At 41.3% G+C, this 18,520-nt stretch overlaps 1 protein-coding gene across 1 annotated transcript; it reads left to right on the forward strand.

The window, feature by feature from the left end:
• The first annotated feature begins 3,228 nt into the window (after positions 1-3,228).
• LOC110955521 (muscarinic acetylcholine receptor M2-like) lies at positions 3,229-15,960 on the forward strand. Its single transcript, XM_022200543.2, has 4 exons — positions 3,229-3,351; positions 10,256-10,476; positions 10,689-11,546; positions 13,517-15,960. Exons 2-4 carry the CDS (start codon positions 10,309-10,311, stop codon positions 13,838-13,840), a joined length of 1,350 nt encoding a protein of 449 aa, XP_022056235.1. The 5' UTR covers positions 3,229-3,351; positions 10,256-10,308; the 3' UTR covers positions 13,841-15,960.
• The last annotated feature ends 2,560 nt before the right edge of the window (positions 15,961-18,520 follow it).

The following is an 18,520-nucleotide window of genomic DNA, read 5'->3' on the forward strand; positions in this document are numbered from 1 at the left end:
TTCAATGGTTTTTATTTAATTATTTTATACATTGTAGATTAATACTGAAGGCATCAAAACAATGAAAGAATATAAATGGAATTATGTTGTAAACAAAAAGGTGTTAACCTTCTATAATGTAGAAAATAATACAAATAAATAAAAAGTATTGAATTAGAAGGTGTGTCCAAACTTTTGACTGGTAGCGGATGCTAGAAACACTTTTGGCCATTACATGTGCCTTAAATTAGTCATTAAACATCCAAAGGAAATCATTTTATATGTCATTATTAATAGAAAGACAGAAAAGCCAACAGACGCTAGCTTAGCTTAGCACAATACTGGAAACAGTTCAGTCATTTCTTTGTCCTAATAGGGAAGCTTAGATTGCAGAAGAAGCATCATTAGTACAGCACAAAAAAACAAGAATATGTAATATATGTACAGACCACAATAATGATGCAAGAAAGTCTCTGAAATGCTAAAAAATTCTTGTGCAAATTAAGCGGAGTTGTTGCACATTACACAACAGGAGTTTTCCCTCCAACTGTGGTGCTCTAAAATGGACTCGAGGGAATGATTTCAAACTTAAAATAAAAGGGATCTCATGGAGAATCTGCTGGTTGAAGATAACTGATCATCACCTTACCAGTCACCGTCACACTAGAGCCGAGGTGCAGCGTGTACAAGAACAGATTCTATAAACTACCTGTTAAATGAAGACATTATTTACCAATCTGAACTGAAAAATATAAAGATAAGCACAGCATGTAATAGTTCATTAAATTCTTTACATTATTTTTAATATGAAGAAAAAACTAATCCACTTTTAGTTTAAACACGCAGCATCTCTACAACAGAATGGATGTCATGAAACAACCAAGTACCACAGCAGATGATTAAAGTGGGATCGTGGTGCCACTCGGTGAAGTTGATGGACATTTTGAGGATCGGATCACAGTGTCGGATACTTCAGTCATGAGCATCATGTGTACAGCCATGGCCATAAGTTTGGACACAAGTACCATGACGCTTGTGAATCTTAGAAAATACCACAAAATTGTCACTTACAATATACTTATGTTCTGTAATAGACATCAAAACAGACATAAGTCATGCTGTGTCCAAACTTATGGCCATGGCTGTATATTGTAAGTGACAATTTTGTGGTATTTTCTAAGATTCACAAGCGTCATGGTACTTGTGTCCAAACTTATGGCCATGGCTGTAGATTGATTCAAGTATCTGACTGTAGCCCTTTACTGATAGTCCAGATTTCTAGCATGCCAACAGCTCACTCTTTTCTTTTTTGTTACCTGTAACATTGCATCATTTAAGAAAAGGTGCATTTTGAGGTAATCTTTTATCATCAAAAGAGGACCGATCACTATCTGATCAACGTCCTTTAAAGTCACATCAGATTATAATACAGACTAATTCAGTGGTTGATCATTTGTCACCAGATCAACAGCAGAAAAAGGTTTTGTGCAGCACTGGTTAAACTGAACCCTTTTCTATTTCTCAGCAACAGAAATATGAATCTCAGTTTTTCTCACCATTTTCTTGATGCATTTCTTTTTTTGTTCAGCGTCCATTAAAAACATGTAACTTTCTAAGAAGTGCAAACATTCCTGATATTTCTCACAGATACATCAGCAAATTTCAGGCTTTTATCAGTGACTGTTTCAAGACATTTACAATGTTCTATGAATTCAGGGCAATTCTTTTGGGATTCTTTTGTCACATGCTCGTACAGCACAGGCAATGGAATACAAAGAGACTCTTTCACAAGCTCATGCATTAACGACAAGAAAAACGAAGGTCTGAGATGGTGAATGGGATGATTTTCCTCTAAAATCAATGACCATATCTGTGGTCTAACATTCCTGATTCCTGATGCCACTGTTTTTAAGTTAGTCCACTTCTAGTCCAAGGCGGCTAAATCCTCCTGCAAGCACCACTTAGCATGTTGTATCTTAGTGAGAGTAACGACAAGTTAAGGGTTTGCATGCAGTTGAGTCTGTACTCCATATAATCCTGTTTCTGCCTGTTTTGTAATCTTTGCACTGAGCCAACTGTAGCTTCACACTTACTGTACACACGTTAAAGTGCTTTTAATCTCCCTATCAAGAAAGCAAATGTTTAGATGCGCGTCATCTACTACAAGTGATCCTCTTAACTGTATTACCACGCTTTAAAGAGCTTTCTTCAATCTCTATTAATTAGTAACATCCACTTGCAGTGTTCCTTTTTTATTTATTTAGACTTACTCTGAACAGAAGGACATCTCAGAGAGTCTAGAAGACTGGATAAATGCCCTTCTAGGAGACAGAAGACACACAAAGCCAAGCACACACAAGTGGAGACACAGAGTCAAAGCCTCATATCGATCTGTGCCGGTGACAAATGAGCAAACAGTAGCATGAAGCTCATGGTGCAGTTTTCTAGGATGCAACTGGATGCAGAGGTTTTAAAATGAGCAGACATCTTGTTCAGTTCACCTCGGATCCAACTAACAGGCCGATGCTGATTGTGTTACAATCGTGCTTTAAGTCTGGACCAGAACAAGTGCAATAAATCATACTGTATTTTCTCGTAGTAGATCCAGTTTGCTACAGCCCTGTTTGATGGCGGTCTCCTTGTGTCAGATGCAGCATTGTTTTTGTGGACAGGGACCAGTAATTCCATCAAAGTAAGGTCATCCACCAACTGGGGCAGACTGCATCACCGGTTTGGTTGAAAGGTCAAAATAACAGACTCTTAAAGGTTAAAGTCCTGCAGCAGCAGAGTAACAGTGCGACCATTTTCTTTTGTCCTCTTTTTTAATAGAGCTTTATCATTTTATTTCGTCCATTCATACTTCTGTTTAGACGATTGCCTAAAGCTCGGTAACGGAGGACAATATGTTTGAGGCCAGTGCTCTCCATGGTCCTGAAACAAACATGTCTCTACGTCCGTCTCCGTATCTTGTTTATTCAAACTTGAGATCCTAGCTTAAGGGATCCAACACAACAGTCACTAATAGCCTCCATCACCCCTCCCTGCTCTGCCTGTCAAACAGACACACACACACACACACACACACACACACACACACACACACACACACACACACACACACACACACACACACACACACACACACACACACACACACACACACACACACACACACACACACACACACACACACACACACACACACACACACACACACACACACACACACACACACACACACAGGTTCTTGTCGACGGAGGAGTGGCATCAACGTTGGTTTACTTTCTGCTTCTCTCTCTGCTCCAGTGTGTCCACAGAGGCGAAAATGGATGAAACTGAAACAGCTCATCCGTGTCATTCCCTGCAGACAAGGTAAGATCACATTTCTCTGTGGATTTCTACCAAACTGCTGCAGGTAAGAATAATCTTTTTTTTTTTTTTTAAATCAATCAAACTTACTGCACAGCTGCATTGACCAGGTTTTGAGGCGCCAGTAGAGTCTATTTAGATTCTCAAAAGATCTCCTCAGGATGAGAATTTTTTACAACTATTATGATTTAAATGATAAGTAGTGAAATCAGGAGTCAATATTAGACGATGTGAAACTGAATCAATATAATAGGAGCAATAACATATCAATGAAAAAGACAATAAACTCACAGTGAAGGGAAGATTCCAGGAACATGAAGTGATACAGAAAATATATTGACTGAAATTTTACCCTACTTGTGCTCTTTCTGCCTCCTGAAGAAGGTTCGATTTGTTGTAAACTGGCTTTTATTGTCCTCCTGAGGCTGCTCTGGAAATGTTTATCTTTATTTGTGTCCTGAGCTGAAAGGCTTTCGTCAACCATCGGCATCACATCCCGACTCTGGATTCTCCAGTCGCCCTGCTGCCGAGGAATCCCCCGTATTCTGTTTAAGAGGGAAATTTCAAACTTTCAACTCCTCCCCGAAAAGTTTACAAAATGAAAATGTCTTTATCTCTTTTCAATCACTTTCCGGCTCCAGTTTGAGAGCACTGCAGTGTCCTTTTTATTCTTTACCTCCTCTGAATCTTATCATCTCTCGGTTATTCTTTGGAGCTCTTCACACTTCGGTCACTCTGTTATTTGTGCCCTTTTCTTCTTTCTGGCTCCATTGCTTCGCTGCTTTGGACATTCCGTGGTTTTCTCTCCTGTCTGTTACACCGCTGTGCGAGGGCAAAGCTCAGGCTGATGTGAAATTTCCCACTCTTCACATCCAGAACACCCTTCCCTGAAGTGACAAGAAACTTGCAGTAACTAGTGCAATAACAGCAGGGGCTGTTTCAGCAGAAATGCTGCCTTGAAAAACAATTTCACGTCTGTCAAATGCTGCGTTTACAAATTAAGCTGCGCAAGGCCTCCAACAAAGCCTGAAACAAAGTGTAAGTGCTGCACTTGTTTAGTTCATTTCGTCGTATTTGTTTTATATTTACAGGCTTTGTAGTTGAGTTGAACTTCCATCTGTTCAAACATCCAAATTGATGTTACAGATTTACAGTGAGATGCATGTTTGCAATGGAAGGATGTAGTGATCCATGAAATACATTTATGAGATAAAAAGCTCTTAAAAGCTGCAACACTTTGATCCCTGTAGTTGTTAAATGTCCGCTTGATGAAACTTCATGTTTTGTCTGTCATCGGTGGCCACAGATGTGTTTCCACACCTGCTCCGCAAACAAGCCCGTTGTTTCCCCTTATCAACACAAACTCCTGACCGCTGTGTCGCTCACGATATCAGAGACAATGCAGACTTTTTAAAGCCGAGGCAGCTGAGTGGTACTGGGTCCTAGAAGCATATTACCGGTACAGCTGTTGCAGGCAGCATCTGCTGGATCTAATTACTCTGTTTCTGTGCCTGTCAAAGAAATACTGTTTGCCTCTGTGACTCTCTCCAGTAGCCCTGAATACCAATTACAGAGGTCCAGTAATGTACGCCTTATTAGTGTGAATGCACAGCAGAAGTGAGTAGAGGCTTGTGAGCAGACATCGATCTCGTCTTCCGTCCCCAACTACATCTACATCACAAGGAAACGTCTTCACACAGGACTACTGGACAGCTTTTTATCACAGGTGGAGTTTAATATTAACCTCACCGTCCAAATGGCTTCTCTAAAGTAATCTTTGCAGGAAGTCAGATAAAGTCAGTCAAACAGCCACACAGAGTCGTCTGTCCACAGAAGCTCTTACAAATGATAATACGAGAGCACACAACACAGAATTTTAAGAGCAGCTATAGAAAAAAAAGTCAGAAAAGCATGACACAGCGAGCTACAGCTACTGTATTCAGATACAAATGTGAAATACTGGTTACTCTACTTATTATCAGAGCCTCTCAAATATTTATTTCATATACTTCTCATTTAGTTGTTTCTGCTCCACCACATTTCAGAGGAAAATATTGTTCAACTTGACATATTAAAAGAGCAGCCACTTCACCAATTTAGCACGGCACTCAGAGATTTCAGTGTGTTAATGTCATGAAAATATTCAGATCCCTCTCTGCTCACTCATTAAACCCAGAAAAATTCATCTGTGTATCAAAGCTACATATTCAGAGCTTGTTTATGCTAAATTAATAATCATCACTAGTCTGAAAATGGTTTACATGTAGCTCTACATAGGGCTGGGCGATAAATCGAATTAATTCGCCTTTTTAAAACCTGACGATTTGAAAATTTGCCAAATCGTAAAATCGAGGCGAGCTTAAATATATAACAATACAGATTCTTCTTCTGCCTTTCACGACTTGTGCACAGGCGTAAACTAACCATGACGTCACCCGTTGGTTTCAACGCCGAGAAAATGAAGCCCGGATTTTGCTACTTCCTGGTCGCCATTTTGGATTTTTTGGAGCCAGTGACGTAAAAAGCGTCAAACAGGCTGGACCGGAGAGCAACTAGGGGCAGGACCAGTCAATGGGACTGTCAATCAAGCATAGCCACGCCCCCTGGCTCAGCCAACTTTAACGAATTTAGTTAAAATTCAGTATTGATTCATTTTAAGATCGGCCACCTGATCTCTCATTTTGACCATGAAAACTAACGGGAAAAAAATCCTGAGCTGTAGAAAATCAGTTTATCAAATTTTATTTTTTCCAAAAATGAATTGGGGTCTATGGAGCAAAAGCTTTTTGGAGCCAACCCTAGCGGACGGCGTGATATTGCAAGTTTTTGACACTTCCGGGTGGGCTTCAATTTTGGAGCCAGATGCTACGTCCACTTTATATACACTCTATGCTTGTGCACTGGCGTTTGCTTCCGCCTCTCTCTCCTTCCGCCAAAACACTCACACCCCCGTCATGGCGGACAACAGCAGACAAAGAGTTGGTCGCGAGAAAAGGGCCTCATGTTACATCGATTATATGGAAGTGGTTCGGAAAACGAAGAGTCGCAGCACAACTAACCTCTTTCAGTACCTCCGGCAGAGGCATCCTAAAGAATGGGAAAAGTGCTGGCAGCTACGGGAGTGCGGCATGGCTAGCACTAGCCATAGCAAACAGACCGCAAAGAAACAAGAAAAATCTATTAAAATCATAATCGTCCAAGATGAATAAAAAAAAAAAATCAAGATTTTATTTTTTGGTCATATCGCCCAGCCCTAGCTCTACATGATGTGTTCCTCTCCTCTACTGTATCTCGACCCATCTGTCCACATCTGGCTGCAGCTGGAGCACAAGCTCACCTGCACCTCTGTAGCTGCATAGGCGTTCTGTAGGCTACACAACGATTCAGGAACTGAAAAGAGATTCTGACGGACAATGATACACAGAGCTCCACTTTTCAATCTGACATAATGAGGTTGTTATTTATGAAACTCCAGAAGTCTAAAGTTCATGTTTTTGAGAGTTTCAAGGTTCAAGGTGGAAATCAACCATGGCTTTGAATGCTTATTTTCTTTACGATATGTCTGCCAGTGTGTGAAAAACACCATCTGGAGATGCTAACAAGGTAAACAAATGTAATTCTCAATAGAAGGGATCTTTAAGAAGAATTGAACATCCAAGTCAAGATTACCGCCTTCTCACTGCAGTAAAAATAGCTCACCTGGAACACTGATGATGGTGTTCAAAAGAATGAATGTTGTGGGTGAACTGAATGTTTATTTCTCATTTCATTTGAGCTCTCAGTTAGCTGTGAATGACGGTGCAGGAATACAAGTCATTGATTTGTTCATAGGCAGCGAGTGCATCCAGCAATATGTAAAAGAAAACTGTCTCAGACCCTTTCACTGTGACAGAACGGTGCATGTTCAATGATTCATTCATTGAACATAGAACACAGTGAACATGAGTCCTGAGCGATAATCAGCAGCTCAAACTACCCTAATCAAGCCCAGCAAGTTCACTAGTGACACATAAATAAATGATAAATTCTGAATGAGTTTTAAACTTTCAAAATACTAAGATTCTTAAATGGAGTTTTGTATTTTTACCAAAGCAAAAGCAGTTCTGGTTTCAGTTGAGCACTGAATGATTCAGTGAACAATCTTTGGAGCAAATCTCTTTAATGAACTAATTCCAGTGCAAGGAATTGTGTTGCACAACTCTGATGCTACGTCATGCAGCACAATGTGCATGCACTTTATTGTTTCCCCCCTCAAAGATATGAAAATACATTCTACTTGTTTGTGCTGGGAAGGTTTTATAGATGTGAAAGATTTTTTAAAAAATCATAGTGGCCTGTGGGGAAATGCTTTTTATCCTGCAGTGAATTTTTAGTTGTTGTTGCAATACCAAAACATACCACTATGTGGCAGTTGAATGACTGTTAAATCTGGCAGCTCACTCCTTTCTAATGATTTACTGCCTGATTTTATTTTATTTTTCCCATTTTCAGACTCATGCATTTTATGGCCATTTTATAAGATTTCAGGCAGCTCAGTCTGGAGCCACAAAGTGCTCCTCAAAAGCTGTATACACACTTTTTGATGTGTAAAAGTAGTAGATTTCCCTTTTTGAATTTCATGCACAAAATACATGACCAGTCTGCAGAATGCCACATATTGTCATAGATCAAATGTACAATAAAGTTTAGAAAAATGTCCACCTCAACTGGAACAGTGAAACATTGAAGACGTTGTTCCTCTGTCCCGTTCAAAGGCCCTTCCAGTGGAATGACTTTTCCTGTTAAGAGCATTTTTGTGTAAAGTCTATGCACTTTAATTTTACTTTGAAGTACTATTACTTTTACTTAAAGCTTCAGTAGACAGACATAATAAAATGAGAAACAAAAACACCAGAATTTGAAAATGTTTCTGCTGCAACTCTTCCCTGCAGATGATTATGTGCTTTAAACATAGCCAAAAGCTCAAAGACAACATTCATTCTTAACTTCCACCAGGTTTCAAGCAAAGTGAAAGTTCTCCATCCAACACATTGTGGTACCGCATCAGTGACTTTGCTGCTATTTATGCTGTGACTGGTTCGAACGTCCCGTCATCGACAGCATTGTCTCAAGCCTAAAAACAGAGTCAGGAGATGGTGCAGAAGTATAGTTTCCTCTCCAAACCAATGGCACCAAAAAATCCTGCGTACTCCAGCTTTAAAGGGCTTCTATCTTCCCTCACTGCTGCTTGGGAGGTCATTCACTCCCCACAGATTTACCCTGTATTAACTATTATTGATGGATGTCCTACAGTAACTCTAAGCTTGAATTTCACCAAACACCAATTCTTAACCCTGAAATGTAAAGATTTATTTGGTGAGAGGTTGAGCCCCTTAATAAATCCGTGTAAACAGATCCGTGTCACTGAAACATAATTAATGCAGCTCCACACACACACTCTGGCCTGTACACTAACCTCAACCTCACCTTTCATTCCTGTATCAGTGCAAGTCAAACAGAGACTCCAGCCTGACTTTAGAGGCTGATAAGGTTAGGTCCTAGGAATTACAGCTAAACTAAACACACAAAAACACACAAGCATACGCACACACGGCAGGTCTTTTTCATCTGTGACAGAAAAATCCCAGAATGGGTATTTGATGAGTAAGTGATAGAGTTAGAGATGCTGTAATGAAGTTTCATCTGGCTGTAAGAGCAGGAAGGAAACATCTCTCAGGTACAGTATGATGTTATCATGTCGCCTAATGCAGTCACTTACAGGGTTTTAGCAACATGCAGTGACCCTCATGGTCCCAACTAAGTGTCCTCCTATTGATTTTCTCATCAGAACACATCAGGTAATCACATTGTTATGCTGCGAGTCTATTCCTGACGTTTCTCAGGGTTTTTTTTTTCACAGAACAGTAGCTGTAATGATACTTTACGGTACAGAGATAATTAATTGTGGTATATTGCAGTCAGTTTGAGTCTCTGGGGTCATTAGAAATACAAACTAGCAGGTGTCCCCATATGCATATTATAGAGGCTTTTATCCAAACAGCACCGTGAGTGCCTGGATTTTGAGCGTGGGTAGCCCCAGAGGAAATCTGTTTTTACCCGCGCTGAACCAGTCTTTCATAACTGACAGAACATGCAGTTCCAGTGTCAAAGAAATGTCCTCTTTTTTACCTCGCTGCAGACATTATTCTGAAGATAACCCTTCTTTAGCCTGAGAGAATCCGTCCTGTCATAGCATTAAAACACACACAGCTTGTGTATCTAAAAGCAAACACATCAGCGCACACTCACGTCGGATAGATTCTCAAATGACAGGCAGCACTTTTTACATATCCAGCAGCAGAAAATGATGCCTGCAGGATCCAAACAACAACTTGACATTGTTGAATTAGTTCTCATGCACAGATTGGATACTCTCAGAGGATATTTTGTGATTTTCAGGGTTGAATGGAATTTTTAAATGAACTCTAGAAGTACATTTGGTCTCGTTACACAGTCTCGTTCAACCTGTCAGGTCACATTAGGCCGGTTAAAACTTCCAGGTCACTTAAGAATTAGGTGAAGAAAGAAGAGTCTGACTCTGCAAAGAGACCATTTAGTGAATTACAAGTGAATTACACAAAAACATACTTGCAACATGCAGATTTCAACATTTGTATTCACCTCAGATCGGTTTTAATTTGTTAATCCTGACAAGAGCATGTGTGATGCTGCTGTGCATTAGTAAACACAGCTGCTGCTGTCTTTATTTGCTCGCTATTCTTCACACAGGAGCCAAAAAAACATTTAAACACCTGCCAGCTGTTTACACGCTCTAAGTTACGCATGATTTTGCATCTGTGTTTTATCACTTATGTGGAAAAAAGAGCCCTAAATACACTGATCCTTTTATAATCTTTGTTGTTCTCAGGTGCTGTGCAGATATGACTCAAGCCTGAAGCATCTGAGACCACATCGTTCGGGATGGAGACTCTGAATTCCTCGCACATCCCAAACATCAGCAGTGGCGACAGCAGCCTCTTCGCTGGAAGCCCGTACGCGACTGTGGAGATCGTGCTCATCATCCTGGTGGCTGCATCTCTGAGCCTGATCACCGTCATCGGGAACATCCTGGTCATGCTCTCGATCAAGGTTTGGGTTTTCTTGTTTTTGATCAGTCGTGATTAATGAGTGTGATCCAAACATCCACATCTGCACACCCTGAAGAGCACAACTCCCCCAGACTTACAGATAAGAATACAACATGTGCAAGTAGTAATCTAATAGAAATGAGAAAACACACATCACATCGCACGAAAAAAGGATTAGCATCTGACAGTCTGCTCCATGTTGTCCCTCTAAAGGTGAACAGGAACCTGCAGACCGTCAACAACTACTTCCTGTTCAGCCTGGCGTGTGCAGACCTCATTATCGGCGTCTGCTCCATGAACCTCTACACGGTCTACATTGTGATTGGCTACTGGCCCCTGGGAGCGGTGGTGTGTGACCTGTGGCTGGCTGTAGACTACGTCGTCAGCAACGCCTCGGTCATGAACCTGCTCATCATCAGTTTCGACCGCTACTTCTGCGTCACCAAACCGCTCAGCTACCCGGTGCGCCGCAGCACCAAGATGGCCGGCCTGATGATCGCAGCAGCCTGGGTCTTGTCCTTCATCCTGTGGGCTCCTGCTATCCTGTTCTGGCAGTTCATAGTTGGCGGGAGAACCGTGCCGCCAGACGAGTGCTACATCCAGTTCTTCTCCAACCCGGTGGTGACCTTCGGGACGGCCATAGCAGCGTTTTACCTGCCGGTGGCCATCATGATCTACCTTTACTGGCGCATCTCCAAGGCCAGCCGCAGCCGCATGAGGAAGGACAGCAGGAAGGCCTCGGGAACCAGCCTGGGAGAAGGTGCCTCTCACAGCCAGGAAGAAGGATGTGAGAGCAACTGCATCATTGCCAAAAAAGCTCAGGAGGAGGCTGGAAATGGGAAGGAGAAGGAAACGCAGCAGCAGCAGAACGGAAACGGCCCCTGCAAGGAGGAAAAGCCCAACCAGGCTGGCTCCAGGAAAGCCAGCATCAACCCTTCAACGTCTAAGGACACTGTGATTCCAAATCCATCACGAAAGAGCTCAAGCTGTGGGAGAACTCTAACACAGCCTCCTTCCCCAGACAACTCATCTGCTGACAGACAAAGTGCGGTTGCTAGGACTCTGTTGAAGGTAAGTTTGACTACTGTATGAAAACTTGTAGGTTTTGTTTCAGATTACAAATCTGACCACATTTGACTCATCGCTATCAGTATTTTTAGCTCAAGCAGTCTAAAGATGATTGGTGCTGGTTTCTCTACCACTTTGGTCCAGACTGACGGACTTTCAAGGACTTTAAGATTGATTGTGCAGAAGTTTTCTAAAGGCATTCACAGATGAATCCTTTCCACACTGATAATCCCACGCCTTTCTCTACCAACATCACTGTGGTTTTAGTAAAGTATCTCAACATCATGTCTGATTGCCGTGAAATTTGTCACAGACATTCATGCATTACTCAGAATGAACTGTATTAGCTCTAATTCCTCTGACTTTTCCTCATTCATTCCACTAATTATCTTCAGTTAAGTCAAGCCGTCATTATTTATATGGGATATTAAAAAGAAAAGCCAGAGTGCCTTCCAGTAGAGAAATAAGATTGGTGATGCGAAATTACCCGAATGGTTTAAACAACAGAGTTGAGACTCAACAGTGTGACTTGTGATATGACTTTACTTTTGTGTGTGTATATTATGCATTACTAAATCATATAAAATAAAAATTTACCTGACTTACTGACATTATGTGTTTAAGACCCTACAAAGATATATCTGTAAAATTCAAGGAATCCAAACAAGAAAAGCACTCAGAAAGAGCAGTACTCTGTCAAGGCTGCTCAGTTGTTCTATCATTTCTGATGGCTGAAAATTTTAAAAAATTTGTGGCAGAAATCATGCACCTGTACGTTATGTATGGATACCAAAGTGCATGACCTAAATATGTTGCGGGCGGCGGGAATTGATGGGACTCAGAAACACCCCCACAATTTAATCAACAGTTTTTTCTGTGATTTCTGACAGATAAGTCCCGACAAGTCCGCAGCGGTGGATATGTAGTAGGATTGTAATCATGTGACCGTCAGCAGGCAGCTGATGCAGTGTTCACTTGTTGTCATGGTTACAGTGATGCCTTGCCGTTATCTGGCAATGATACAGAAATCTTTTTAAAAAATCTGTGGATCCAGACTTTAAGCCGCATCACTGCCAAAATCTAATCACTTGGTCCTTGTGTCATTTCTGATCTTCCCTAAAAATTTCATCCAAAACTGTTTGTCCGTTTTTGAGTGATGTTGCTAACAGACAGACAGAAAAACGTAAAGTAAAAAGGACCTAATTTTTGCAAAATTAGTCATTTTAGCACCAATTATCAACTGCTGGAGTGGCATGACAACGAGGTGAACTAAGAAAGTGAACATGAGTTCCTCCAACACGGTCTCATGGGGATTCGTGAAACTGTCACGTCAGTTTTTGTTTCGGTTTCGTGCGCACCAACACGATGTCGTCATGTTTTTCGTGCCGCTCACCACGAGCGAAACCCGCTGTGGTAATCACATCTGAAAGTGGTTTATACCGGCTGGTTCCTCGGGGTGCTAGCGTTGTCATTTTGACATCAGCATTTCACCCAAATCCAGTCTGCAGCTTCATTGAGCTGCTAGCATGACTGCAGACTCTGCAATGTTATTCTTCATCGCTCTCATCAGGCTCATATGTAGAAGAAAACCCACTGTATGCTACCTGCTGTGTGACATGCAAAGGCAAAGTCCTCCAGCACTCCAGTGTTTTGGTCAGTGTTAGTTTTCTTTGACATCACTGATGGAGGTGCTGTGTGACACTAAAAGGATGCTTTAATCTGATGAAAGTGGAAAGTTACATTCGACCTACATTGGCAGATGGCCAAAAATAGTTCGGATGAAAAGCTGCTCTGTGTCTACTGGATGTGTAACCTGCTAATTGTTGGCAATGTCAACAAGTCACTGTTACAACAAACACAGCATTGTGTGTTTACAGCTTGTTCCACTGTCCCTAATGGACCCCACAGATTAAATAATGCAGCTGTTTGAACAAAGACTGAAACTTTCCTCTTCTTCTTCTCCCATTTTTCAGGTAACAAAGCGTGCTGTGAGTGAGGGTGCTGTGGCAAAGTGGAAAAGAAGGGGCATCTCTTCCAGGGAGAAGAAAGTAACGCGCACCATCATGGCCATCCTGGTTGCTTTCGTCGTCACGTGGACGCCGTACAACGTGATGGTCTTGATCAACACGTTCTGCTCCATCTGCATCCCCAACACCCTCTGGACCATCGGCTACTGGCTCTGCTACATTAACAGCACCATCAACCCGGCCTGCTACGCCCTTTGCAACACCACCTTCAAGAACACCTTCAAGCATCTGCTCCTGTGCCAGTACAAGAAGATACGAGCAGCGCGATGAGGGCGTTCGTGACGGAGTCGAATCAATGTGACGAATCTTAAAGCAAAGAATGACGACAAATATTGGAAGTTTAGTGTTGAAAAATAGACTAGGTGTGTTCTTGTTGGGCTCCATTTATTTTTCGATGGTAATTTACTCCTACTTTGACTGAAAATGGAACTGTGTCTCAATATATATTTGTACCACGAACTAAACTTTTTAATTTTAAGGATTTTAATAAAGACGTGGCATTGTATTATAATTCAACAGACATTTACTAAGCTTCAATGATTCTGTTTTAGGGCTGCCCCCAACCAAAGATTACCCCGGCCGTGTAGTAGTCATTAATTGACTAGTGGTAGCATGTTTGAATAGTGTATAGTTATCTAAACTATCTAACATTTGAGCAAGTTATGATACAAAGTGAGCAATCATGGATTACTTTTATTTTTCAGCAGAAAGGGGATGTAGACTTCAGGTATAAGCTAGGCACACAAGCAGCTTTCTCCTCCCCTTCTACTATCTATGTGGCAGCATTTTCAAAATCCAATTGCAATATCTGTGCAATAAGGCGGCCCTGCATGTTTTTTTTCCCAGTCAATTTGTCATTTTAAAGACAGTGCTGGCCTCCCTGCATGCAAATGCTCCAAAAAAAAAAACAATCCCCTGTCACTGTGTAGAGGGGACATCATTGCTGCATCCTGGGCTTAGCACCGCCCATTGAGACTGTGATTGGTTTAAAGAAATGCAAACAAGCCACAGCTTTTTCCCCCTTCCTCTATAGCAGAATGACCAACCCGGTCTCACGGGGATTCGTGAAACTGTCACGTAAGTTTTAGTTTCGGTTTCGTGTGCACCAACACGATTTCGTCATGTTTTTCGTGGCGCTCACCACGAAATGTTTTTCGCTGTGGTAATCACATCTGAAAGTGGTTTATACCGGCGGATTCATGACGATCTAAGCTGTCCATCGGCGTATACTGCTTGTGTGATCGCGTTTGCGGCCGCCGGCCGCCGGACATTCTTGAAATTCCTATGCAAATTGGTAAGTGTACCACCGGCTTATGGTTAGGTTATGGTTATGGTTATTGTTAGGGTTATGTTTAGGAACGATGTCATGCAAAATATAGCGTTGGATTCGCCACGGTTTTACATTAAAAATATAATATACACATTCTTTTGAAATACGTTCTGAGTGGCACGAAAAGTCCGCCGTTTAAAATACATTGGTGTGCATTTCGTGGTGAGCGGCACGAAAAACATGACGAAATCGTGTTGGTGCGCACGAAACCGAAACTAAAACTTACGTGACAGTTTCACGAATCCTCGTGAGATCGGGCTGGAATGACAGTGGGGTGCAGTCAGATCATTCTACACCGTGCTGTGTTAATGAATGGATGGTCTGGCTATGTGGGAAAATGTCACCTTCCTGGTCATCATTTACCTTCTCAAAATGATGGATTTCCTGCAAGCAATGTGTAATTACTATCTAAAAACCAAACTGACCAGCAATGCAAATGATAATGTCCGTGTAAATGCGAGGTTTATTTGCGACCAACCTACTAATGAAGACTCTTTGCGTCCGCCTCCGTTTGGTTGACTATTTGGGGGCAGCCCTACTTTTAAATGTGAATAACCACATTTACTTAAAGTGTCTTTTGTTGTTGGAGTTTTTCAGTGTTTGTCTTTTTCCCTTAACATGAACTTGTACAGTACGTTGTTTCAAGTTGTGGTTGATGTGACGGTTTTGTGACCAAAGCAGTGATTTTAAAGAAGTCTAATGCAAAGGAAAGGTGATATAATGTAGAGAAGAACGCAGTGTTATTAAAGCGTGATGGCCGACACTGAGCAGCAAAAGAGGAAAAATAAGCCAAACTGCATGAAAGCTTCAAATCGAATTAAGAAAAGAGAATTAGCAGCTGTAAACTGATCTGTGTCCTGTGTGAGTGTGTGTGTGTGTAGGTGTGTGTGTGTGTGTTTCCTCTCTTGTTAGATTTACTGTCATATTAAGCTGACATCTGACATTAATGGCATCTGTAATCCGTGTTGTTGTGACATGAGTCCAAATATGACATTTATACACACCTTCCATTCTTTCTACATGTTTTCTGTAAATAAAAAGACGATGGCTGTACATTTAATTTGGTGTCAATATTCTTTGTGGCAACACGTCTTTCCTGTGTTCCACTGATTTCTGCTCAACGCTTACTGACACAGATTCCAACTCACTGTGAGCCTGAACACAAAATATGTGGCAGAACATTACAAATGCAAAAGCAAACTTTGGTGTGAAGGAGGATAAGAGCTACCTCAAAAACACATTTTCACACTCCCCCCAGTTCAACACCCCGGTCTGAGATTCCTCTGGTGAACAGAAACGATGATCACAGAGAGATTTAGAGACAGAGACTGGAGCCATAAACCTCCCTCATAATCTTCACACTGTGGAGAGAAAAGACAAGGTCTTTCTGTCTCTGCTGTGGGAAAACTCGTCAGGACGACTGCAGGACTGTTGTGCCCTCTAGTGGACTAAAAAACACCTTATTGATACTCTAGTGCCTGAAGGCTGGCTGTGAAAACCATAGACTGTATATAAAGATGGACGTACCTTAAAACGGGGCTATAAGGGACAGCGGGTAATAAGGGACACTTTTCCGGAAAATGTTTTCAATGTAATTCTGCGGTTTTTATGTTGAGCAGGATGCGGTTTTGTGTTGTTTTTATCAATTATCCATGAATTCTTAAAGAAATCTAGGTAAAAAACGCAGAATTACATTTAAAACATTTTCCGGAAAAGTGTCACTTATTACCCCGTTGTCCCTTATAGCCCCGTTTTACGGTAGCATCTGGCTCCAAAATTGAAGCCAACCCGGAAGTGTCAAAAACTTGCAATATCACGCCGTCTGCTAGGGTTGGCTCCAAAAAGCTTTTGCTCCATAGACCCCAATTCATTTTTGGAAAAAATAAAATTTGATAGACTGATGTTCTACAGCTCAGGATTTTTTTTCCCGTTAGTTTTCATGGTCAAAATGAGAGATCAGGTGGCCGATCTTAAAATAAATCAATACTGAATTTTAAATAAATCGTTAAAGTTGGCGGAGCCAGGGGGCGTGGCTATACTTGATTGACAGTCCCATTGACTGGTCCTGCCCCGAGTTGCTCTCCGGTCCAGTCTGTTTGATGACGCTTTTTACGTCACTGGCTCCAAAAAATCCAAAATGGCGACCAGGAAGTAGCAAAATCCGGGCTTCATTTTCTCGGCGTTGAAACCAACGGGTGACATCACGGTTAGTTCATGCCTGGTGGAAACTTGAAAACTTTAACTCTGTCCGACTTTCTCTGTTGCAACATGAACTCGTTAAACATTTAAGGTGGTGTGTTTGTGACACTGTGAAGGAGAACTTTATCTTCTGTGCTTGGTGACCTTCACACTGATCCATTTCATCACTCATACTTTATAAGCTCAACAAATGACCTGACCATAGTTTGTCTTCAAATCCAGTCAGGTGTCCACATGAAGACTAAAGATTCATTATTTTTTTGCATTTTTTCTGGTAATACAAGTCATTAAAACATCTCTACAGATTCTGCTTCCAATAGATCTACATTGCTGGACTCATGTATCTGTAAAAGTGACAACATTCTGTCATTTGACATGAAATGACACGTAAGCCACCACGGCGACAAAGAGAACCTCTATAGATGCCCCATATTTGCCGTATGTGAAGGATTGGTTATGTGCATCAAGGTTTAAGGACTTATGAATCCACCAAAGACTAAACTAGCAAGTTTGTCAAGTTGTCCGTATCACTATGGATAGCTCAAAATCAGTGTTAGCTACTAAGTTTAATACTTGATTGCCACTCTACATCGTTCATTCTAACTGACAAGGATGTGTAGTGCATGTGAATAGAATCAACCTAGTAAGAGCTCCTTTGTGACTTTTATTAAGGAAAAGCGTTCATGATTCTCACTCAAACAAAAAGCCAAAATGTTCAGATGGCAAAAGATTCGATGCCCAATCAATTACCAGATTAGCTGTCAGCTATTACATCAATCCACACCAGTTTTAATCACCGATGTATTGGTTGAAGCAATCTTTAAGAACAAAAAATGAAAAAAACTTACAATTCTTTAATTCCAGCTCCTTAAAATTGAAGATTCCGAGGTTTATTTTCTCCTCTGTGGCAGTAAACTGAATATCTTTGAGTTGAGGGCAAAAAAAAAATCAACAAATTTGCTGCTATTTTAATGGAATTTCTTTTTGTCTACTGCAGCTCAACAAGGAAGCAGAAAAACTTCCAGTTAAAGTTGCAAACCCCGTTATACTTGAACCCTTTTATATAAAATTAAACTTAAAACCTTGACATCATGTACTTCTGATAACTTCTGTCGCAGCGCTTCAGGCCATAACTGTGGTGTGAATAACGATTAGACTCGGTGTGCAAACCAACCGTTTAGTCTGGAACATCCCAGACGCCTCCTCCTTCAGGACCAGGATGGTGGTCAGCCATCATGGGGCCAATGCTGATGCTGGAGCAGTTTAATGTCAACATGCCAACATGCCTGTTTGTTTATTTTGTAACCTTCTGTTCATGTATCACGTATGTCTTATTGTGATGTGAGTCAGTGTTATCAAAGACAACAAGAAGTGGCTCTGCAGGTCCTAATGCCTCAGATCTTGTATGTTAGTGTTTGTTT

This window comes from Acanthochromis polyacanthus, chromosome 8 (assembly GCF_021347895.1).
Source record: "Acanthochromis polyacanthus isolate Apoly-LR-REF ecotype Palm Island chromosome 8, KAUST_Apoly_ChrSc, whole genome shotgun sequence".
NCBI lineage: Eukaryota > Metazoa > Chordata > Actinopteri > Pomacentridae > Acanthochromis > Acanthochromis polyacanthus.